The 21,152-nt window shown below is 34.1% G+C and overlaps 3 protein-coding genes across 3 annotated transcripts; all 3 read left to right on the top strand.

The window, feature by feature from the left end:
• The first annotated feature begins 1,764 nt into the window (after positions 1–1,764).
• On the top strand, positions 1,765–2,807 carry LOC125055810 (larval/pupal rigid cuticle protein 66-like). Its single transcript, XM_047658428.1, has 2 exons — positions 1,765–1,882; positions 2,122–2,807. Exons 1-2 carry the CDS (start codon positions 1,871–1,873, stop codon positions 2,692–2,694), a joined length of 585 nt encoding a protein of 194 aa, XP_047514384.1. The 5' UTR covers positions 1,765–1,870; the 3' UTR covers positions 2,695–2,807.
• Positions 2,808–10,461: 7,654 nt separating this feature from the next.
• On the top strand, positions 10,462–11,580 carry LOC125055808 (cuticle protein 19.8-like). Its single transcript, XM_047658425.1, has 2 exons — positions 10,462–10,580; positions 10,682–11,580. The coding sequence occupies exons 1-2, from the start codon at positions 10,569–10,571 to the stop codon at positions 11,480–11,482; spliced, it is 813 nt and encodes a 270-aa protein (XP_047514381.1). The 5' UTR covers positions 10,462–10,568; the 3' UTR covers positions 11,483–11,580.
• A 4,630-nt stretch (positions 11,581–16,210) lies between these two features.
• LOC125056153 (cuticle protein 7-like) lies at positions 16,211–17,220 on the top strand. Its single transcript, XM_047659121.1, has 2 exons — positions 16,211–16,314; positions 16,640–17,220. Exons 1-2 carry the CDS (start codon positions 16,303–16,305, stop codon positions 17,153–17,155), a joined length of 528 nt encoding a protein of 175 aa, XP_047515077.1. The 5' UTR covers positions 16,211–16,302; the 3' UTR covers positions 17,156–17,220.
• The last annotated feature ends 3,932 nt before the right edge of the window (positions 17,221–21,152 follow it).

Here is a 21,152-nt window from a genome sequence, read left to right on the forward strand (position 1 = left end):
TATATATTTCATAAATTTTGACCATTTAATATAAAACGTGTGAATTATAACACATATTACTGTTTATAAACGAAAAATTGCATAGGAAAACATTACATATGCGTCTTATCTTTCATAACCCATCGATTATAAGACTTTTTTTCATATTATGTCGACTATAAGCAATTTATATAAATTTTGAAAGTAGTATTAAACCATCGTTTGTCTTCCTTTTATTTATTGCTAAAACTTGCCAACGCTCGGCACATTGATACATAGTAAAAGAACCACAATATCCATTTTTTTATGTGACGCAAAGGCAAAACAAAACAATTAAAATTAGAAAAACTAAACTACTAAATCTACCTGCTACTACTCCTCTGTTATTTTATTACAAATTACAAAACAAGGGAACAATTTCCTACTATGTAATATTATTATGCAGATTAAGTTATAAGTGCAGCCACAAAAGTTTTCTTAAGCAAACTCCTTTGTAAGCAACGTGTTATATGTTAGGTTTTATCAGATGCTTCCCTAAACCAAATACCTTTTTAGCGCAGTTTTCTGTAGCTATCTCTATCTATCTTCTATATTTAAAAGAGACGGAAGCAAAAATTCACTGAACCGGTTTACAACGGCGTTTAACTATCAAAATTTTCAATTTAACAAAAGAAGGTTGAAATATTTTGTTGTAACATCAACATCTTAATACCAAGATGGCGGTGTGTTCTAGCCCACCACTAATCACCAACAATTGGGACTGTAAGATTTTCTGCCAATGAATAGTTGATGGAGTTGCTGAATAGCAGCCTGAGAAAAGCTGCTAACTTTACCTAAAAAATTGTTAAACATTCATTAAACTCTATCCCACACCCTTTGAAGACCACCAAAGTTCGGAGGTTATTTTTATTTATTTTATTTTAAAAGGCACACTAACGAAACACTTACAGATAACACATGACATACAAAAACAAATACATGGCATAACAATAACAAGTGCGCACAACATTAAGAGAGAAATATTACAATGATAAAGTTATTAAAAATACATTACAGAAAGTAGTATCTTACAATAATATAACTTTCGAATCAGGTCAAAATTTTGAGGAAATTCAATCGCTTTGTCTAAATGAAATAAGCCTTTAATATTTATTATACTTCTGCAATTTCATTTAAAAATACATTAATTATTAGCCTGACTCTTGGCAAAGGCATCCTCCAACTTTTCTTCGCTATATATATATGATAATTCCTCGGGACAGTGAGGTCCCTCCGGGAAGCCCAGGAGACTTCTGTGCTTCTGGAAGGAGCTAGGCTGGCTAAATTAGCCAGGACTTTAACGCACAACGGACCAATCAGGAGTCTAATTGCGGAAAATGAGTCCTACAACCCTAACCCCTAACCCTATATATGATAATTAAATTTAACTTAAATATATAAAACAAAAAACTTAGCGATTAAAAAGAGTGGCGGAGAGTTTATTGCCAGTTCTTCTCTTCCGTTCTACGTCCTTAAATTGAGAACTGGCAGAAAACGTAAAATTAGAAGCATTTAATGTATATTTCTTTTTTGATGTTCATAAGTGTACATTGTGTTACCTACATGATTTTTGACTTAATTTTAATTTAATAACAGTTAAAAAGTATGCCAGTTTAAAAATTCATTAAGAAAATATCTAGTTAAATAAATTAAACCTCCCGACCTTGCGAAAAAGTTGAACATTAACAAAAAAACACGGCCGACGTAACCAAAAATTAATTAATGCATGGTGGAAAGTACTGCTTATGAACTTCCTGCTATGTATCAAAATCAAAGCCTTCGCGATAATATAAATAGTAAACGCGAGCTCGATTAAAACAGTTGCGATCAGAAGTCGAACAAAACACGTACAATGGCCTCTAAGGTAAAATTACTATATTTAAATTACACATTCTAGGCCTTTGTTACTTGCGAATTATTGCGTCAAAGTTTTTTATGAGTACCAGCATGTGTGCCGAATGGGTACTTTAAACTACCCAATTATAACTTTGAGTCATAGTCGAGAACTTCATATATTTATTAAAGCATATATGCATTTAATATAATTTACAATGAGTAAAAAATTTTGAAATGATTTGTATTTAAAAATATTTTCTTTTGCAGTTTGTTGTCCTCGCTTTATTGGTAGCTGCCGCCCAAGGCAGTGCCGTCCATGGAGGTGACTACTCCAGCTTCTCCTATGGAGTAGCGGACCCCCACACCGGTGACGTCAAGAGCCAGCACGAGACCCGCAACGGTGACAACGTGGTCGGCCAGTACTCTCTGCTGGAATCTGATGGCACCCGCCGGACAGTAGACTACGCTGCTGACGCCCACAACGGTTTCAACGCTGTTGTCCGCAAAGACCCAGCTCTGGTAGCCCACGCTCCAGCTGTTGTCGCCGCTCCCGTCGCATACTCCGCCTCTCCTCTTGCGTACGGAGCTCATGCTCGCGTCGCTTACGCTGCCCCCGCCTACGCCGCATCCGCCTACGCCGCTCCCGCTTACTCAGCTCACCCATCTCCCCTTGCCTACAACTCATACGCCGCTCCAGTCGCCGTCAACGCCTACGCTGCCGCTCCAGTCGCTGTCAACGCCTACGCTGCCGCTCCTCTCGCCCATGGAGCCGTCGCTTACGGTTCTCCCTTGGGTTACGGTTACGGCGCTCATGGTCTTAACGCCCGTTTCGCCTGGTAATTAATCGATAAAAAATAACTGTGATCTTAGCTAACTTATCTATTAAATGTTCCTCAGAAATGCGTTCCCATCTTGTAAATACGAAGTTATTGTAATATAAACTTTTATTACAACACGTTTTTTTATTCATATTTACGCTCCTTGACACAATTTCTTCAATTTTAATTTCATTTATAATAATTAAAGATATTATTATAAATTTTGAAACAAATTATTCTAATCCGCAACTTATAGAACAAGGCTGTTTTAGGAGAAGGTTTTTAAAACATTGCAGCATTGTAGGCAAAAACTTCAAAATTAACATTTTTGGTCTATGAAACAGCGACTTCAATTTAAAGGGTAACAAAAAATAAACTTGATTATGAATCGCACTTTGCAATTGTAGTTAAAATAAAACAAAAATAAATTAAATCAAAATGTATAAAAACAGTTTTATGGACGTTTTAATATGTTGAAATAATTACTTAAACACTAAAACATACAATTTTGAATAGCGCAATAAAGTATAGAGACCTAGCCTACTTGCACAGAATAACTTCAACTTCCTGTTTGGCCAGTTTCGGACAGCGTATCGAAAACAGTTTGCATTTGTCCTTCAATGCTCTATATCCTATTACATGAAGTAATTTGGCCAAACAGATTAGCATAACTCAATATTAGGTCACTTGAATACCACATAACCAGAATAAACTTACAATTGAGTAGTTACGAAATACTAGACAAAAAAGAACAGCCGCTGTTTCACGTCCGCTATTTAGACGACTATAGAATTAATTTTAAAACACTTTGAAGTGGCAACAACTGGCTTTAATTGTTTAAAATTTTACCGGCTAGCCTGAAACATAGATTCCTTGTACTTGTAAATAACCATGGTAAGCAGGATCGTTTTACTAGTTTGGTGCATCATATAACTGACACAAGGTCAATGTCCAAAGGTAAATTTGAAATACCCATTGTGCAAAATTATTATGGAGATAGAACGTTGAAGAAGCGGATTCCATACTTGCTCAATAGTTTACCCGAGGACATAAGACGTGAGACTTCATTGGATAAATTTAGAGGTTTATTAAAAAACCATTTGTTAAATATGCTGTAACCTATAAGTAAATTAAGTGTATTAGTATTAGTTGTAGTAGCAGTGTTAGTAATTTAGTGATTTAGAAGTTATGTTTATTTAAGGCGAGTCACCTGCAGTCAAACTGCGTAAGCAGTTTTGCGGGGCATGGTTTGATTTAAGGTGTAACTTTTTTGTGAATAAATATATTTAAAAAAAAAAAAAAAGAGTTGATAACTATGATTACATTAGGGGTAGTGGGGTTGCGACGCTGGATTAACAAAAAACGAACTTGACTTATTGAAGCATTGTTCTAATTGTTTTGGATGATAGGGATCTTTCGTTGAACGTGCGTAGTTTTAATTATTGTGACGTGACTTAACCGGTGACTGTTGTTGTATGGATAATGGATATGTTCAGATATATTTTAAATTAAACTCTTTGTTTGAAGCTGGGTAACAACTGACTTTAATAGTTTAAAATATGAGCTTATAACTAACGTAAAATTAGGGGCTTGCGACGCCAACAAAAATCTTACTTGAATTATTGAAGAGTTCGTAAATCTAGTGATACTTATGTTATTGAACATTATCGGAAATGAGGATGTTAAATTACAATTTATATTGCTAAAAAGTAAAGGGCTCATATTGGCTTCAAGTATGCGATGATAGTTTTGTTTACGCTCCTAATTATTAAAATATATATGTATATGTAACTTAACCAACATAGCTATAATAATAGGTGTTGGCCTCAGATTGCATCCATTTCTTTGTTTATTTGTTTTCAGACTAGTAGATTTTTGAATTTGAAACAGCTGATGGCGACGTGTATCTCGTGCGTATATACATATTAAGATTCTCATGTAAATAAAAATACATTTTTTTTAATGAGAAATAAAAGTTTTTTAAACATTACCTACCGACTAATATTTACCTGTTTATAAAGCTACACAGCTTTAACAGTGTTTATACATTCTTATTCTTCGATATTTTCTTTTAGTAAATTTATTAATAACTATCTGGCTTGGCGAACATCGTACCGCCTAACAGTCGATTCTTTATTTTTTTTTAAATACTTATTCTGCTATTCGGGACACCGGTCTAGCTAGTAAGATAAAAAAAAGAAAGTTGATAATACAACAAATACATAATGTCAAAAAATAAAAATTTACCTTCCCGGAACCCCTCCACTAACACTTGAACTTTATGATATGGTATTAAAGTTCAAATTGCCTTTAAATATTATTACGAATATTTTGTATGGGAATATAGAAAAGTGTTTTTTTTTAGACTTTTTCACTCAATTTTTTTCAGTTTTCTCTTTGTGAGAACCATCCTCGTACTTCAAGGAATATTATAAAAAAAGAATCAGACAAATCGGTCAAGCCGTTTTCGTGTTATGTCGTTACAACGGAAAACGGGTTTCATTTTTATACGAGTATATGTATATAGATTATCGAAACGTATACGTCCCTAAGTAATTCGTTTAATTTAAGCTCGAACGCTCGAAATTAACGAACTACATATTTGTATAATTTAATACACGTCTATTTAAATCTGAACCCTAAGTTCTTGTGTTTGAATCCCGGCTTTGTAATGGATGTTATATCTATTTGCGCAATTAGTACTTGAAATTATTTCTTTGCTTGTCATTGATTCATTGTCTCATTAATAAAAAAAGGTCTCCTACAGGATTTAATGTACAAAATAATATTGAGTAAATTGTCACACACACGTAAGCACATACACACCAATATACATATTATATTTTAGTAGGGCTGTTTATGGCTTTTTTTCTGAATATATATTTAGATTCACTCTTGCTGTTGAATAAAATATAAAATAAATCAGTAGTACTACAAACTTTTTAGGTTTGGGCCTCAGATTTCTGTATCTGTTTCATGATCATTTGTCAATCTAATAGGCCTGTTCAAACATATGATAAGCCTCCCATGCCTGACACACGCCGTCGATTGGGTCTATGGTAAGATGATTTCCTCGCGATGTTTTCCTTCAGCGTTTGAGCAAATGTTATTTGCGCACATAGAAAGGAAGTCCTTTTGTGCACAGTCGGGAATTGAACCTACGACCTCAGGGATGAGATTCGCGCGCTGAAGCCACTACCAGCACCAACAGTCCTGAGTTGCTGTTGGCTACCTAAAGAAATAAATTTATTTTTACATGTGAGGAATGTATGTCCATGAGTATAAAAATTTTCTTAACAAAATTTGTAAAATATATCGTACGCTAAGATAGCTTTTAAAGTTCACTAAACTTTATCTAGGCTAGGACAAATACAAGATCTAGTTGTATTTGCATCTCATTGACCAAGACTTAATAACAAGTAATTAAATGCTAGAAGCAGATATTGAGTTTAATAAAATACCTGCTGACCTCATTCACTTTCGTGCATAGGTTAACCAGATTTCCTGGGTCTTTTGGGTTCATGGTGAAAAACTTTTTGGAGAGAAAGAAGCCTTAAGAGGCTTTATGTGACTTCAAAAAACCTCAATTATTAAATATAATGTTAGAGACGTATACAAAGATAATCTTAAACTACTATTATTTATAAATTAAAAATTATATGATAAATAACTTTATTAATATATAAAAAATAAAAAAAATAACAGAAAGAATATATATGATAACTAAAATATATTATTAAAAGGAGTTCCTTTAGGCAAGGTTCCGAACATACTGGCAGCGTTCCCCCTTTATATAACTAGACTAAATCTTTCTCTGAGGTAGCTGCCAGCTCTTCGGTCTTCTGTGATGTCGACAAACCTTTCTGCTATTTCCTTATAGCGCTAGGACCCCACGTAACATGGGTCTCGACACCGAATGGGACAAAATCATATTCGGAGCCTAGACCCCTAGTATTTGCATTTTTTTTTACTGTTTATTATTTATTTTTCACTCTTATTTATCAAAATTTCCTTTGATAAATAAGTTACTTACACTTAACACTTTTAATAGAATTATTTATTTAATAATTGTGTTTAATTAAACAACTCTAAGAATTTAAGATTATAAAACTGTCCGGACGTTTTGAGCTCACATCACTCACATTTTAATTCAGTAATATGACAGGTTTTTATTGCTTCAAATTGATATATATCTTAAATTACCTTAATTTTATTAATCAATGTAATTTATACAATTAATTATTAAAATTTTATGAATTTTCAAAGTATCCTATAGTGACATTATCAAAATACAAATCTTTATAGTTTCATAATGCCTTTATTAAAAGTATTTTATTCAAAACATAAGCCGAAGGGAAACAATTCCAAATCTTCGATTTCCCAAATTACGTTCGTTTTCGAATTATGTCTTTAAATAACAACGAACTATTAAATATTCTGCTTCCGTTATCCAAACATTTTAAGTTATAAAAGTTGACGTAATTTTATTCAAACTTCCTTAAGCTTTTGAATTGTTACGATGCGTCCACACTAACATTTTTATTACTAACTTCACACGAACGCTTTCAAAATTTTATGGCGGAATTTTTATTAGTATATAAAGTAATATTCTAGGTTTATCTTGAGATATTACGTTCAATAATGTTATTTTCATAATATCATTGGATTATAATAATTAATTATATGATTTTATTAAAAACATTTAAATATTAATATAAGTTCATACCGTAAATATTTCATATCTTATTTTTGTTGAAATTGTCTTTTACACATTTACATCTACCAGCCTCTAACTTAAATAAATAAGCATTGAGAGATAAATCTATGTTTAATAATAGGAAGCAAACTGGTAGGAATCTAACCAGATGTTAAGTGATACCCCATGGACACTCACATTGCCAGAAGGCTCGGAAGTGCGTTGCCAGCCTTTAAAGAATTGGTACGCTCCTTTCTTGAAGGACCCTAAATCGAATCGTTTCCGAAATACTTCAGTGGGTATGTTTCAGTTTAGTGGGTACTTTATATGTTTTTTTCTTTATAAATACAGGAATTCTTTTTACGTTGAATTTATACCGTTGACCTATACTTGCTTTTTAAAAGGCCCTTTATATAATAACTATGTAGCTGTTATAATTTAAATCAGTACATTGTCATCATGATTCTGTGTTCCGTTTTGTGGAGACTTTTTTTTCTTAATAGGCACGTAGGTGATCAGTCGTCTGAGCCTAATGATTTAACGTCTAAGAAGTGCTGGTTTCCCACCATTTTTTCCTGCACCGTTCGAGTGCAAATGAAGAAAAGTTACACACAGCCGTATTCGAACGCATGGTCTTAAGGTGGGAACTGACCAATGTTACGAAGTGTAATGTAACATGTAATGTAATGTTGTACAGCGAGCATTCGTGCAGTCAGTACGTCGTGTTACGTTGTTTTTCCCCGTAACACGACGTACTGACTGCACGGAATACTCGCTGTGTAACATTACATTACATGTTACATTACACCTCGTAACGTTGGTCAGTTCCCACCTTTAGGTGAAGCCATAAAAAAACTGTTCATAACAAGTAAAATCCCAAAATAATTAGCAATCGTTACACGAGTGTGTACGTAGCATAACACAAAACGTGTTAACCTTGCGCTGATTCACTTCATCGATACTTCTTTCTTCTATATTTGTTATTGATTTTAAATACGAATATCTTTTAAATTGCTTTTATATAGTTATTATAAAGTTATTTGACATGTTTTGGCTTCTTGAAGGACAGAGAATACATCGATATAATTAAATAATATTGGTATTTATAGGATATCCATATTGCTCCCATCACACTTTGAAATAAAGTTTTCTTTAGATTTTATAATTTATGAATCGATGTATTTTGTTTTACTTAAGTAAAACAAACATAATTTGTTTTTTTTTTTGTAAATAAATAAGCTTGATGTAAATAAATAATATATCTTACGAAAAACCAGTTAAAAGGTGTCGGTTCGATTTCCCAGTGTGCAGCAAGCTGCCCGATAATAATAGGATTCCCTCTAGTTGACGATTCGTTTAAAATACCTATAAAACATTTCATTAAAAAAACAGTGGCGCTACAACTCTCGGTCTCATCATCATCGATGTTATACTTCGTAGTACGAGCGATGGTTATGTCACCGTAAAATTGTAAAAACCGTTAGATTGTAATCTATCTCGCGAGATTGTAAACTGTCGAAAGATTGTCAACTCAACATACTGCTTGCAATTTAACGTATTATTATTCGGTAGTTATATGAAATTGTTGGGAAATAAAATTAATCTGTAATTGACCAAAGAAGTTTGAATGATAACTAAGTTAGTGTAGTACAATCTACCGAATACCGATAACCGATAACCGATAGATTACAATCTAACGGTTTTTACAATTTTACGTTAACAGTTACATTACAATTAATAATTAGGTACATAAGTCTATTGGTTTTGCTGGGGTTCAAATGAACTTAGGAAGCAAATCGTAAAAGCCACTAGACCAATACTGCTGTCCCCATTACATATGTTTATAAAATACATTTCTTACTCCAATATAAGCCAAAAACTCTTATTACAATGCCCACGTATTGAGGCATTATGTCTGCATACGAAAACCCGTACGTGCGATGCCAACAAATGGATAGCTGATAAAAAATCTTTATACAGTCGTAACCATTTGGGAGAACAATCGTATCTTTATTACCGTATTACGCCTTAATTTTGGGGCATTTTTTGTCGACCGCACCTAGATTTAAAAGGTTTGAATCTAGAAGAAAAACTAAGGTAGCAGATGTTAAAATAAAAATAAATAAACTTGAAATGGCACATGGCAAGAGGAACAGAAAGGTGGATCAGGAAAGTACTAAACAGGTCAAAAGGTACAATAAATGAAAAAGAGGAAGACAACTTAGAAGGTGGATAGAACAAATCAAGGAAACAGCAGGTGCAAGGCAGAGAGTGGCTTAGTGCAGACAGAAATGGCGACATTTGGAGGAGGGCTTTGCGAAAAAAAGGCACATAGATAAAATTGTCTTTTATGGACATAACCTTTACACATTTAAAGAAAACACTTTTTTACCGGATTAAAGTTATGTATTATTATAAATTTACAACTATTTAACATAATTTTAAATTTAACCGACGTTTCGCGTGCTTTACAGCGTGTGTGGTCACGGTGACTGAAGACAAAAGGTGTTGAATGTCAAAAAAAGTATCACAGCTGTAGAAAAAGTTGCATTATCTGTATTTATGTCCCCGGAGTTGGTATCGATTAAAAGATGGAGGGTTTTGGCAGAAAAGGCTCACGGTCACTATTTTCGCGGATTGTTTAATTAAAATTTTAAAATAAATCTTTAATCCGATAAAAAAGTGTTTTCTTCACATAGATAAAAATTAAGAGATAGAATTATAAATGTGTTTTAGTGTAATACTATCTGAAATAAAAGGCTATTATTATTAATTTAACTTAAATATGAATCTATTTTTATTTTTAATCGCACTTTAATAATCGGTGAATGCACCTTTAATATGAAGCTTTTTTTGCTTTCTCATGTCACCTGTCGCGCGAAAACTTGTACTTGTCTTGCAACATAATTTAGTAGCACAAGCTGTCATAATTCCATAGTTGAACAATAAAAAGTTGATCCCATAAATTTCCACCTGCATCAATCATTTATGAGTCCAAAGAAAGGCATCTTAATGGATACAAATTATCATTTCTTTGTACTTTCCAGAGTACACGGCCTTGTGTTTCCGGATACATCGACATTATCATGTAGTTTAAAATATCAAAAGACCACGCATTAACCACGCCCGCAGATTCGTATAAAAGCTCCCGTTTAGATTCATCAGTATTCACTTGTCGAGATTCACTTGAACACACAGCAATGGCAGCAAAGGTGTGGAATTGAAACTTGAATATTAAATACTCATTACAGTGTCAACTTGTTTGTACGTGCCGGTGTTTGATATTTGTGATTAATAGTGGTTTTTTTTCCAGGTTGTAGTTCTTACCGCTCTGGTGGCGTTAGCCCACGCATCAGTTGTACCAGTAGCGAAAGTAGACAACGATTACACCAGCTTCGCATACGACGTAGCTGATCCCTACACCGGTGACTTCAAGAGCCAAGTGGAGACCAGGTCTGGAGGTCTTGTTCAGGGACAATACTCTCTTCTCGATGCTGATGGCACCAAGCGTACCGTAGACTACACAGCTGATGATGTCAATGGATTCAACGCTGTTGTACGCAAGGACCCAGCTGTGATCACCGAAACTGTTGCTGCCCCAGCCGCCGTTGTTGCACCAGCTGTTGCTCCAACTGTTGTTGAGGCTCGCGTTGGCTCAGCGGTTGTGTCTGCCGCTCCCACTGTGGTTGCATCTGCCCCCGCCGTCGTCGCATCTGCCCCTACCGTCGTTGCTTCCTCCCCAGCTCTTGTGGCTAAGACTGTCGCGCCTACATACTACGCTGCCGCTGCTCCATCTTTGGTAGCGACCAGTTCTTACGCTCCCTCTGTTTACGCTTCAGGTCCCTCAGTTCACACTTCAGCACCCTCGGTTTACGCTTCTGCCCCCTCAGTTTACGCTTCAGCTCCCTCAGTTTACGCTTCAGCTCCCGGCTTCGCACGCACCTACTCATACGCTGCGTCTGCTCCCGTGGTATCTCACTCTGCCCCAGCCTTCGCTGGATCATACACTCCTTACCTGAACAGCTACGCCCCTACCCTGTACTCAGGCAACTCTTACTTGGCTCCTACCCAATACGCCCGTTACGCTTCTCCTTACTACTCCACTTACTGGTAAACGATAATCGATTATATTAAACCAAATGTTACTCGAATAGTAGTGTATATATAGTATGTTGTATATAAACATCTGTTAAATAAACGACATATAAATTATTTATTTTTTTAATTTAACATATTATTCCATATATAAAAATCAAAATCAATTTCAAGCCCTTTGTAAGTATACCTATGAAATAACAAAGTCAAAGATCTGAATTAAGAGACTATTATTATTATTATGAAAAGAACAGAAGATACCGTATAAGGTTAAGGTAATCTAAATCAAAAGTTATATTATAAGAATTTAGTATTATTGATCACATTAATCATAAGCTCAATAAAATAACTAGACTTATCAATCTTATTAAATATTTATTATTGCGTAACGAACAACTAGCTATTTATTCGACATTGAATTAAACGCAAATAATTTTATACCTCTTTAACTAGTTTGCTGAACAAAATATTACTTTAATATAATTTGAATGAATTATAAAAGAGCAATCTAGATATCTCTAGAAAATGTATGGATACCTTATTTGGTTTATTCGAGATTCTCAATAGATGAACTTGCAATATATTTAAAACACATTATGGCTAACTACTTAAACAAGTGTTCGTGTCACTGAACATACTTTCGTGTGACATATACATACGTATGGACTATGGACAAGAAAGCAAAAATGGAATTGGGCGGGTCATAATTGCACGCATGGATAAGGAAAAATGGACACCAAGGGTACCTACCAGGACCAACAAATAAGAGGTAGACCAAAGGAAAAATGGATTGATGAAATAAAAAGAAAAGCTGGTGAAAACTGGATCACCAAATCATAAGACAGTCCTTGATGAAGGAGGGTTTTACCCGTCAAGGGTATATAGTGATTAATGATTTATAAAAATGAATTTGGATTTTGATTCTTTTTAATTTATTTATCATTTAAAATTTATATACATTGAAATTATTAATTATGATTGGAATTTAAATTTAAGGATTAATTGGTAATATTTAATTTTTTTAATACATGCACATATTATGTAATAATTAATCATAAGTATATCAATAATAATATTAAATATATACTTGCTTAATACAATATTCATTATGGAAATAAAGAGGCTATAATAATAATAATAATATATATATATTATCAACATTAATCGTAAAATATGTTTTTTCCAATTGAAAAAAAACCTTGAAACCTTGAAAACCTTCCTTGAACTCTGAGGGAGGTTAAGGAGATAAATATTTGAAGAATTACAACGAAAAACCTAAAAACCAGTTTAAAAATCTTATTAAGGCGAAACGAAGTTAGTGATCAATATTATTTAATTATTACAATTAACTTTTTTGATGCTTTGTCATTTTTTACGTCTGAGGCACAAAAGGTTGTGGTCTCTCGCAGAATGACCAGCGCTGTGGAACACGTCTGCTCCACATCATAATGCGGAGCCAGGGCCAGTTACTACCACAACACACATTACACCCTTAAAATGTGCCTAATTCCTATTTTGTCAAATTTTTTTGTTATTTTTCTTTTTTGATTATTATTATAATTATTATTTTGTGTTTATTTTATATATATTTTAGAGGGGGCAAACGAGCCTACGGGACGCCCAAAAAGGGCAGTCATCGCAGCCCATAGACACCCATTTTTAGTTGGTGCGTTGCCGGCCTTTGAGGGAAGAGTACACTCGAGTTTTGTTAGTAATAATCGTTATCGTAATCGTAAGTTGCGTCATGGCATCTTGACGGTTAATTTAAACTTTTTAAGGAATTTCTAAATATATTTATCCGTCATAGATAGAGCTTAGAAACTTGATGATATTTAACAGACAAGTGGAACTTGTTATAAATTAAATGACTCATTTAATTATTTCCTAAGACCTTCAGCGTTTCCTTCGTGTATATGTTATATTATAATTTATCACATATAGTGAGAATGAGGATTATAAAAAATAAAGGGCACTATTATATTACAATGTATGATTACAATTTGTAATCGATAGTAATAAGTATACTTAATGGAGTTTTAAACCAGTTTTCTATAAAGTTAGCTTGTTTTACGTAGATTTCATCCATTTTAAAACAAAGTCTTTTATTCATTTATTAAAGTTTACCACATCGTACATAGTCCGCTACGGCATATGTTACGGCAAATCTTGAAGAATACAATTAAAATATGTACAAGATTAAATAAAACTACTATCCGCTTTCCTATTTGCGACGACTGACAAGACTCAAGACTTTAGACACCTGGAACGAGCGCTATGTGGGGGGCGAAACAGCCTCAGTCACAAAAATGTTTTTTAAAGATGCAAATGCGGCATACAAACAAATCAAGACAAGGCGTTGCGCACCTCACATGGCGCAGATCCTGACTGGCCACGGGGCTTTTGGACACTATTTACACAGACTCAAACTGAAGACAAGCCCCGCGTGTGACTGTGACGACAGAACCGACCAAACGGTGGTTCATTTACTTGTTGACTGTGCGAATTTTGAAAGGGCCAGGTGCGATCTGGAACTCGAGACTGGCATGAGGGTATCCCGAGATGGGCTATCCGACATGTTGCTTGAGCACAGATCGCAGCTGGAAAAATTCTGCGACAAGATTATCAGATATGTCACTCACAAAAATAGCACGAGAGGTAACGCGGGTGGCGCCGGGCAGCGGGCCCCGACTCGCCTATGAATATTATGACGATATTTTCGGAGTAGTTGTCGCCCGGGCCCGGCGGGAGACGCCAACCCTTTAAGGCAATAATGTCCCTTTTTAAGAAAGGGGAGATTTTGACACTCCCCTGCTGCTTGGCCACTCGGTCACAAATCTGCCTGGTAGGCCAGGATGTAGGGGCCCGTTTAAAAAAAAAAATATATGTACGAAATCAAACCAACCAGTTTGTCATGCACAAAACCTAGATTCTTTATACATATTTTATCTAAATGTAGATTTTCAGAATCATGGCGGAACTGTTGATACATATCATAGCTATTTACATTTAAATTAATAGACATAATTAAATATAAATTTTGAGAAATCCAAGTAAAACATGTTCTTTACCAAATTTATTATGTATATACTTTTTGTGGTTATATACCTTAACTATTAAATTATTTTTCAGTATAGAATATACTAAACCCTCATTGATAAACTACTATAATCCATATAGAGTTGTTTTAACCTTATCACTATCGTGTATTTAAAATTGCTATGACAAAACATTCTTAAGCTATTAAAAGTTCTTTTAGATAAAAGTTGCCTACACCTGCAGCGCCTGGATTTCAGTTCTGTTGCCTTTCAGGTAGTGGTACAATGCAATTTTTATGGCCTGGCCTGAAAAGTAAAAAAATACCAAGGACGTTGTTTGAAAGTATGTTTACCTTCCTGCTGAACTGAACATCTTCTGAAGTTATGTATAAGTTCAAGCTAAACTAAGTTAACTATACCTCGCATCGCTGGAAAGCATGTCTCTACGTGATTTCTCGTATATGTTATGTGATGAAACCACTGTAGATCCGTCACCAATAATAACAATGGCAAAGTAGAAATATATTAATTTTTAAATTGCATATTTGTATTTCTTAATCTAGTTTATTGTCTTTTGTTTTTATTGTATAATTTATTTTCCCTTTTAATATTGTAATGTTTCCCTTTAAATGTTGTGCACACTTGTCATTGATGCATATATTGTGTTTTTGTGTGTCGTGTTTTCTCTGTAAGTGTTGGTATGTATTTCGTTAGTGTGCCTTTTTAAAATTAACTGAAAGCTTTAAAAAACCTACTAGGTTCATCGAAAAATATAGTAAAGTGGACGCGAAAATGTTTCTTTCACCCAAAGCTTTTTAACAAGCTTAAGTGAATGTGAATTCGTAAATTTTTTTGGTGGAGTAAAATTAGTTTGAATTTTAAAATATTGCTAAACGGTTTAATGATTGAATGACTTAATTATTATATTCCTTTATGATTTTCTTCATAGTTCGCAAAAGTTTTTGTTGGTAGGTCCCTTGTTCGCAAAAGACAGTCCCCTGTCTGTGGAAACTTGCAGCCAACAAGGTGATGTTGATGAAATTTTTAAGTGATACGGCTCGTACAGTGTTGAAACGAGGCAAAAGAGATTAACCCAAACAATTCTTCAGAACACTCACCGTAGTACACTTTATAGAACACGCAAAGAGACGCAATGTCTCTGCGTAGAGAGAGAGAATCTGGTCAATCAGTATTATGTTGGAGATTGACAATTCGACCACCATGTGAAACCAGGTACCCACTGAATTATTTCCATACTCGACTTAGCGTCCTTTAAGAAAAGTGCGTACCTTGCTTAAAAGGTGAGATTCTTGCCCAATTGTGCTATAATTTTTTTTGCTATTTGATGACATAAAATATCTCCACCCAGATCTGAATCCAACCTGGGATAATGTATGAAGCATGTTTGCTACTAAAGTATAATAAATTCAAAAACGTTAAAGTAACCGCGCTTAACTTAGCCGTGGATTGAAAAGCCATTCAAAACTTTACACAGATTTTATAATACAATCCTGATTTTAATTAAATTCTAATGTAAATACATTTTTTATGAGGGCATGTGCCAATTTCAAGGTTATAGATCAATGTGCTGGCTTTGCTCTAATAAATGTAATTATTCAATATTTATGATAATGGTTTATTTATGGGTACTTTATTTTCCAAATTGTCGGCCTTGTATTTCCGGATTTTAATGGAGATTTTTTTAAAGATCAACCACGTATGACGACATATCCTAGACTTGTATATAAGCTTCTGAATTTATCAAATCAGTATCAGTCAATTAGACAGAATCACCCAAAGCACAATGGCAGCTAAGGTAAGACATTACTATTTCCTTTGTTTTATTACATAATTTGCAATATATTAAATATCAGCAATTACTTTTGCTTTCTGGATGAAATTACTGATGTTTTTCCTAAAAAGTTTTAAAAAAAATCCTTTAAAAAATATTTACAGAGATCCTGAATTCAATTACGGCACAACTTCAATTCTTTGGAATAATAAAATTGCCTATAAGTTTTTTTAATAATATTAACATAACATGTACTCGTATGTGACTATATATGGGCTTTCGGGATTTCACTCTCATCTCATATATTTGCAAAGTTATACCGGCTGACCTAATAATTACTCTCTTCCAGCTCATCGTATTCCTCTTCGCCGTCGCCGTGGCTCACGCCGCAGTCGTGGTCGACAACGAAGCCACCAGCTTCGAATACGGCGTCGCTGACCCCAGCACTGGTGACTACAAGAGCCAAAGTGAATCCCGTGTTGGAGGCGTTGTCCGCGGCCAATACTCTCTGATCGAACCTGATGGCTCCAAGCGCACTGTTGACTACACCGCTGATGACGTCAACGGATTCAACGCTGTTGTACGCAAAGACCCAGTCGCCACCTCTGTCGTCACCCCCGTTGTTGCCGCCCGCTCTGTCGTTGCCCCCGTGGTCCCCAAACTGGTTGCTCCAGTAACCTACGCTCGCTCATACAGCCCATCTGTCGTCGGCACCGTTGCCCCTGTCTACGCCAACGCTCCAGTCTACGCTTCAGCTCCCTTTGTACGTAGCTACGCTGCCCCCACCGTCTACGGAAACACCGTTGTTTCCCAGGCTTACCCCTACTACAACAACTACAACACAGTCCCAGTCAACTACTACTAAGAACCTGTACAATCGTCATGTAAATATTGTTATTTCGATGCTTTAAATACAGTTGAATTTCACTATTTTCTTGTATTATTTAATACCTTTTGTGTTTTTAAATATTCTTTCACTCAATCTATATATTATTAGCGGATCGGACAGACGTTGTCCTGCATGATAATTGAAGCGGTACATATAAAATCGAGAATACATAAAAAAAACATTCAATTCGGTCCAGCCGTTTAAGAGGAGTAAAGTGACATACACACGTACAGTAGAATTATATATATATATATATATATATATATGCAGGCTATCCTATCTTTTAAGTTAGATCTGCACAAGTGCACACGGTGTGCAAATTTGATTGAAGTCGGTTAAGTAGTTAGGACTCCATAGCGCAAAAACAACGTGACGCGTAATTTATTTATAATTAGTTAAATAAAATTATTTAAATGTTGAGTAAAAGTAAACTATATCTACACATAACTATGCGAAAAATAATAAACGACTCAAATATAAGAGTCTTTCCTCCAACTTTAATTTTTGTTCCCTTTTGAGTAGAGACTCTTGGGCCGTGGAGTTCAAGTGCACAGGCGCTAATTAAAGATTTAAGTTGGCGCCTCGTTGGTAGTACCGGTTACCCCAGAGCTGGTGCTTTTCTCGCTCAACGAATATACGTAATTATCGCAATATAGCGAGACAATGCTGCCAGCGTTAAAGGTACACTGCCACAGGGACCAAACTTTATAAATTTGTTTTAATTTTTTTTATTTTTTTATTAATTTTAAATTATTATTATTATACTACTATGTAGGTAGGTAAGAAAATTTTAAATACTGTATATTTTATTATGTTTAAGTTTTACTAAGCGGTACTATAGCTAGATAACTCGTAAGTAAACACATGTTTACCGCGTATTTAGAGAGAAATTTGTAATTATATAAAAACATTTTTTTATACATGTATCTTCACAAGACATCATGGAACATTACGATCTAGCCTAACTTAAGACTAATAAGTAATTTAATTCTAATTTACTAAAAAAGAATTTAAAATTTAACTTAGATTTTCTTTTATTATTAACTTTTTAAAATTATTAGAGATATTATTATATTATATAATATACTAAAATATAAATAGAAATAACTTTCCTAAATCTACATACTTCGAAACTAGAAAAATTAAAATAGCTTAAAAAGTTGTAAGCTCCTTAGTAAGAAGATCGTGCCTCACGCCGAACGCCGTAAAAGGTGATCTACAAAAAACATAAAACTCAACAACAAATGTGAAAAATTTTACGTACCATATGTTCTAGAGTGCGCTTTGTTTGAAAGACTAAGAAGGCTTTTATCCTTAAAGTGCATGAAAAGATATCAGCGAAACAGACTTAAAAATATATACTCCGTAGAAATATAGATACGGGCTTAGTGTTCCCTACAAAAATTTGTTGTTACTAAAATAATAATACAGATTATTTCCGTTCACAATATTGCATGCTGTGTATATGCTGCAGGTATTGATTATCTTCATGAGAGGCTGGTGCCTATAATTGGCCTATATAAGTCCTATAGAAGTCCTGTGGTAACAGGTCGCCAGCCTTGTCATCGAAAATATACAAAGAGTGATATGAGAATGACTACATATTATAACTAAAGTAATAAGCAAAATAAAACTAAAGTATGAGTGGCCATGTCTAATACCTTTTCAGAATCCCAATTAAATGCGCCAAAACTACAACTGTAACTAGTATTTTTTTTTCACAGTGGGGTCCGAAGTAAACAAAAAGTTAAGATTTGAGAAATGTTTGTATCCTATAACTTAATATTGTCTTCAATACACTCAATAAACAACTATAAATAGCAAGTCTAACGCAAGGACTCATCAGTACCAATCTAGTTGATAATATGAAACAGATACAGGATGTAGATTTTTCGAATTTTAATAAGAATTAGTAAAAAAATCAATTTTCTTATAAAAAACGCAAAATAAATTATAAGTCTGCAGGGGTTGAGCTTAGTAGAACAATTTTTTGCAGCTGATGACCTCATCTATCCCCTAGTTGCGTTTGATCCATGACTTTTTGGCCAACCTGTATATATATTTAGTTGAAATTTGGCCATACATAATAAATAAATAAATCATCCTACCAAAGATATATTAAAGTTCATTAATCTGTACATAAATGTAAAAATTATCGAACATATTTGTATGTGGGTGCCTGGTCTGTGTTATAAGAGCGAATTACCTAAGATTACATCGCCAAAAAGATATACACGTTTTAAAGATCACAAGGAAGGCAAAACAACAAAATAGTATTCAAGGTGATGTTGACATTTATTGCGCTCATTACGTTAAAGTTTTGATTTAATGCTCTTTAAATTAATAGATCTTTCCTATAAATTTAAAATCGCGCATGTTTATTAGCGAGTGTTTTGTTTTAATCTTGGTTTTTAATTAAAATTACGTCACAAAAAATGTGTTATAATTATTTAATTGTATTGATAAATATATCTGGACAACACTAGAGGAATCCTAACATGTTACTTGTTTCGACTATGTATTTGCGTGTTGTTCCCACGAGAATGTAAGTGCGTGCTCCTATTTCACCATGCCTCCTGCTGATAGAGGACACATCTTTGATTTTAATTTATTTTATTATTATGAATTAACTAATTACTTAATAAGTCATGTGGAACATGGTGTAATGGTTGTAGCTCCTTACAAACATCATGTAAAACAAAAAACTTGGTGATTAAAAAGAGTGGCGGAGAGTTTATTGCCAGTTCTTCCGATCTACGCACTTGATTTGAGAACTGGCAGTAAATGTAAAATTAGAATTAATAAATATGTATTTCTTTCATGATGTTCATACGTGTACATTGTGTTACCTATATGAATAAACGATTTTGACTTTGAAACACGAAGCGGTAATGACGTCATCGACCGTAGTCGCGGGATGTGCTTTGTATATAGTAATTGACATTAAAGTACTGTCTGTTTAATAGTTAACTTATTTACAGTTATATTAATAAAAACTACTTTAAAAAAAAAACAGAGTTTGGAAATTAGTAGATTAATAATAAAATACAATTTTGATCAATGATTATTTTTATATGAAACTTTGTGGATTTACAGAGGAATCATCATAACAGAATATGGAACAGAAGAAACGACAGGGGCGGTGTAAAATGACGGACGTATGATGGGTCCAACGCCAGAATATACCTGGGCAACCCGGGCAACTACTGGCGAGGCAAAAGGCGAAGCTTTTGCCGTCGTCTAGAATGACGTCATCGACCGTTGTCCCGGGATGTTCTTTGTACATAGTAATCGACATTTAAGTGCTCCTATTTATTTATATATTCTAAAACAATGTGTATGCTTAAAAAATACAAGAAAATATGACATCAAAAATTTAACACACATACACATAAATTATATAAGAACATAAGAAATCTATCAAAAGAAAAAGTATAAATATATATATTTAAATTAGTACAACGCCTAGGGTCACAGTTAATTAATCTATATACATTCGTTTGTTGAGTTCGAGTCCCAGAGAAAGAATTATTTTCGAAAATTTGTCAAAAACAACAATGTCCTTATAATGGTAGCGAGACTATTATCAGGTACAAAACTTTTTGTTCACAGAAATTGAAATTTTTATCTACGTAAGGATAATGAAGCAGCTGCGAAAATATTAATGAAGACAGATGTTTAATCATCTTAATTATGCCAAAAACGGTCGGGTTATAGTGCCGGGTGGTTGGTACTTCAATCAGGTTGTGTATGGTCCCCATGTTCACCAATCATCTGGCCCAGCTACGTTCTATTATTATTGATACAATTGTGTAGCCGTAGTAATACTAAATTCCACTTTGCAATGTTTTATTTCACACATTCTGAAAAGCAAATCTTCTACACGTTTTAATATCGCAAATATATTCCTGCCCTGTGATTCTGTAACTCACTTTTCGAACTCACACAGCGGTTTTCGCATCGGCGGTCGCTC

This window comes from Pieris napi, chromosome 14 (assembly GCF_905475465.1).
Source record: "Pieris napi chromosome 14, ilPieNapi1.2, whole genome shotgun sequence".
Classification (NCBI taxonomy): Eukaryota; Metazoa; Arthropoda; class Insecta; order Lepidoptera; family Pieridae; genus Pieris; species Pieris napi.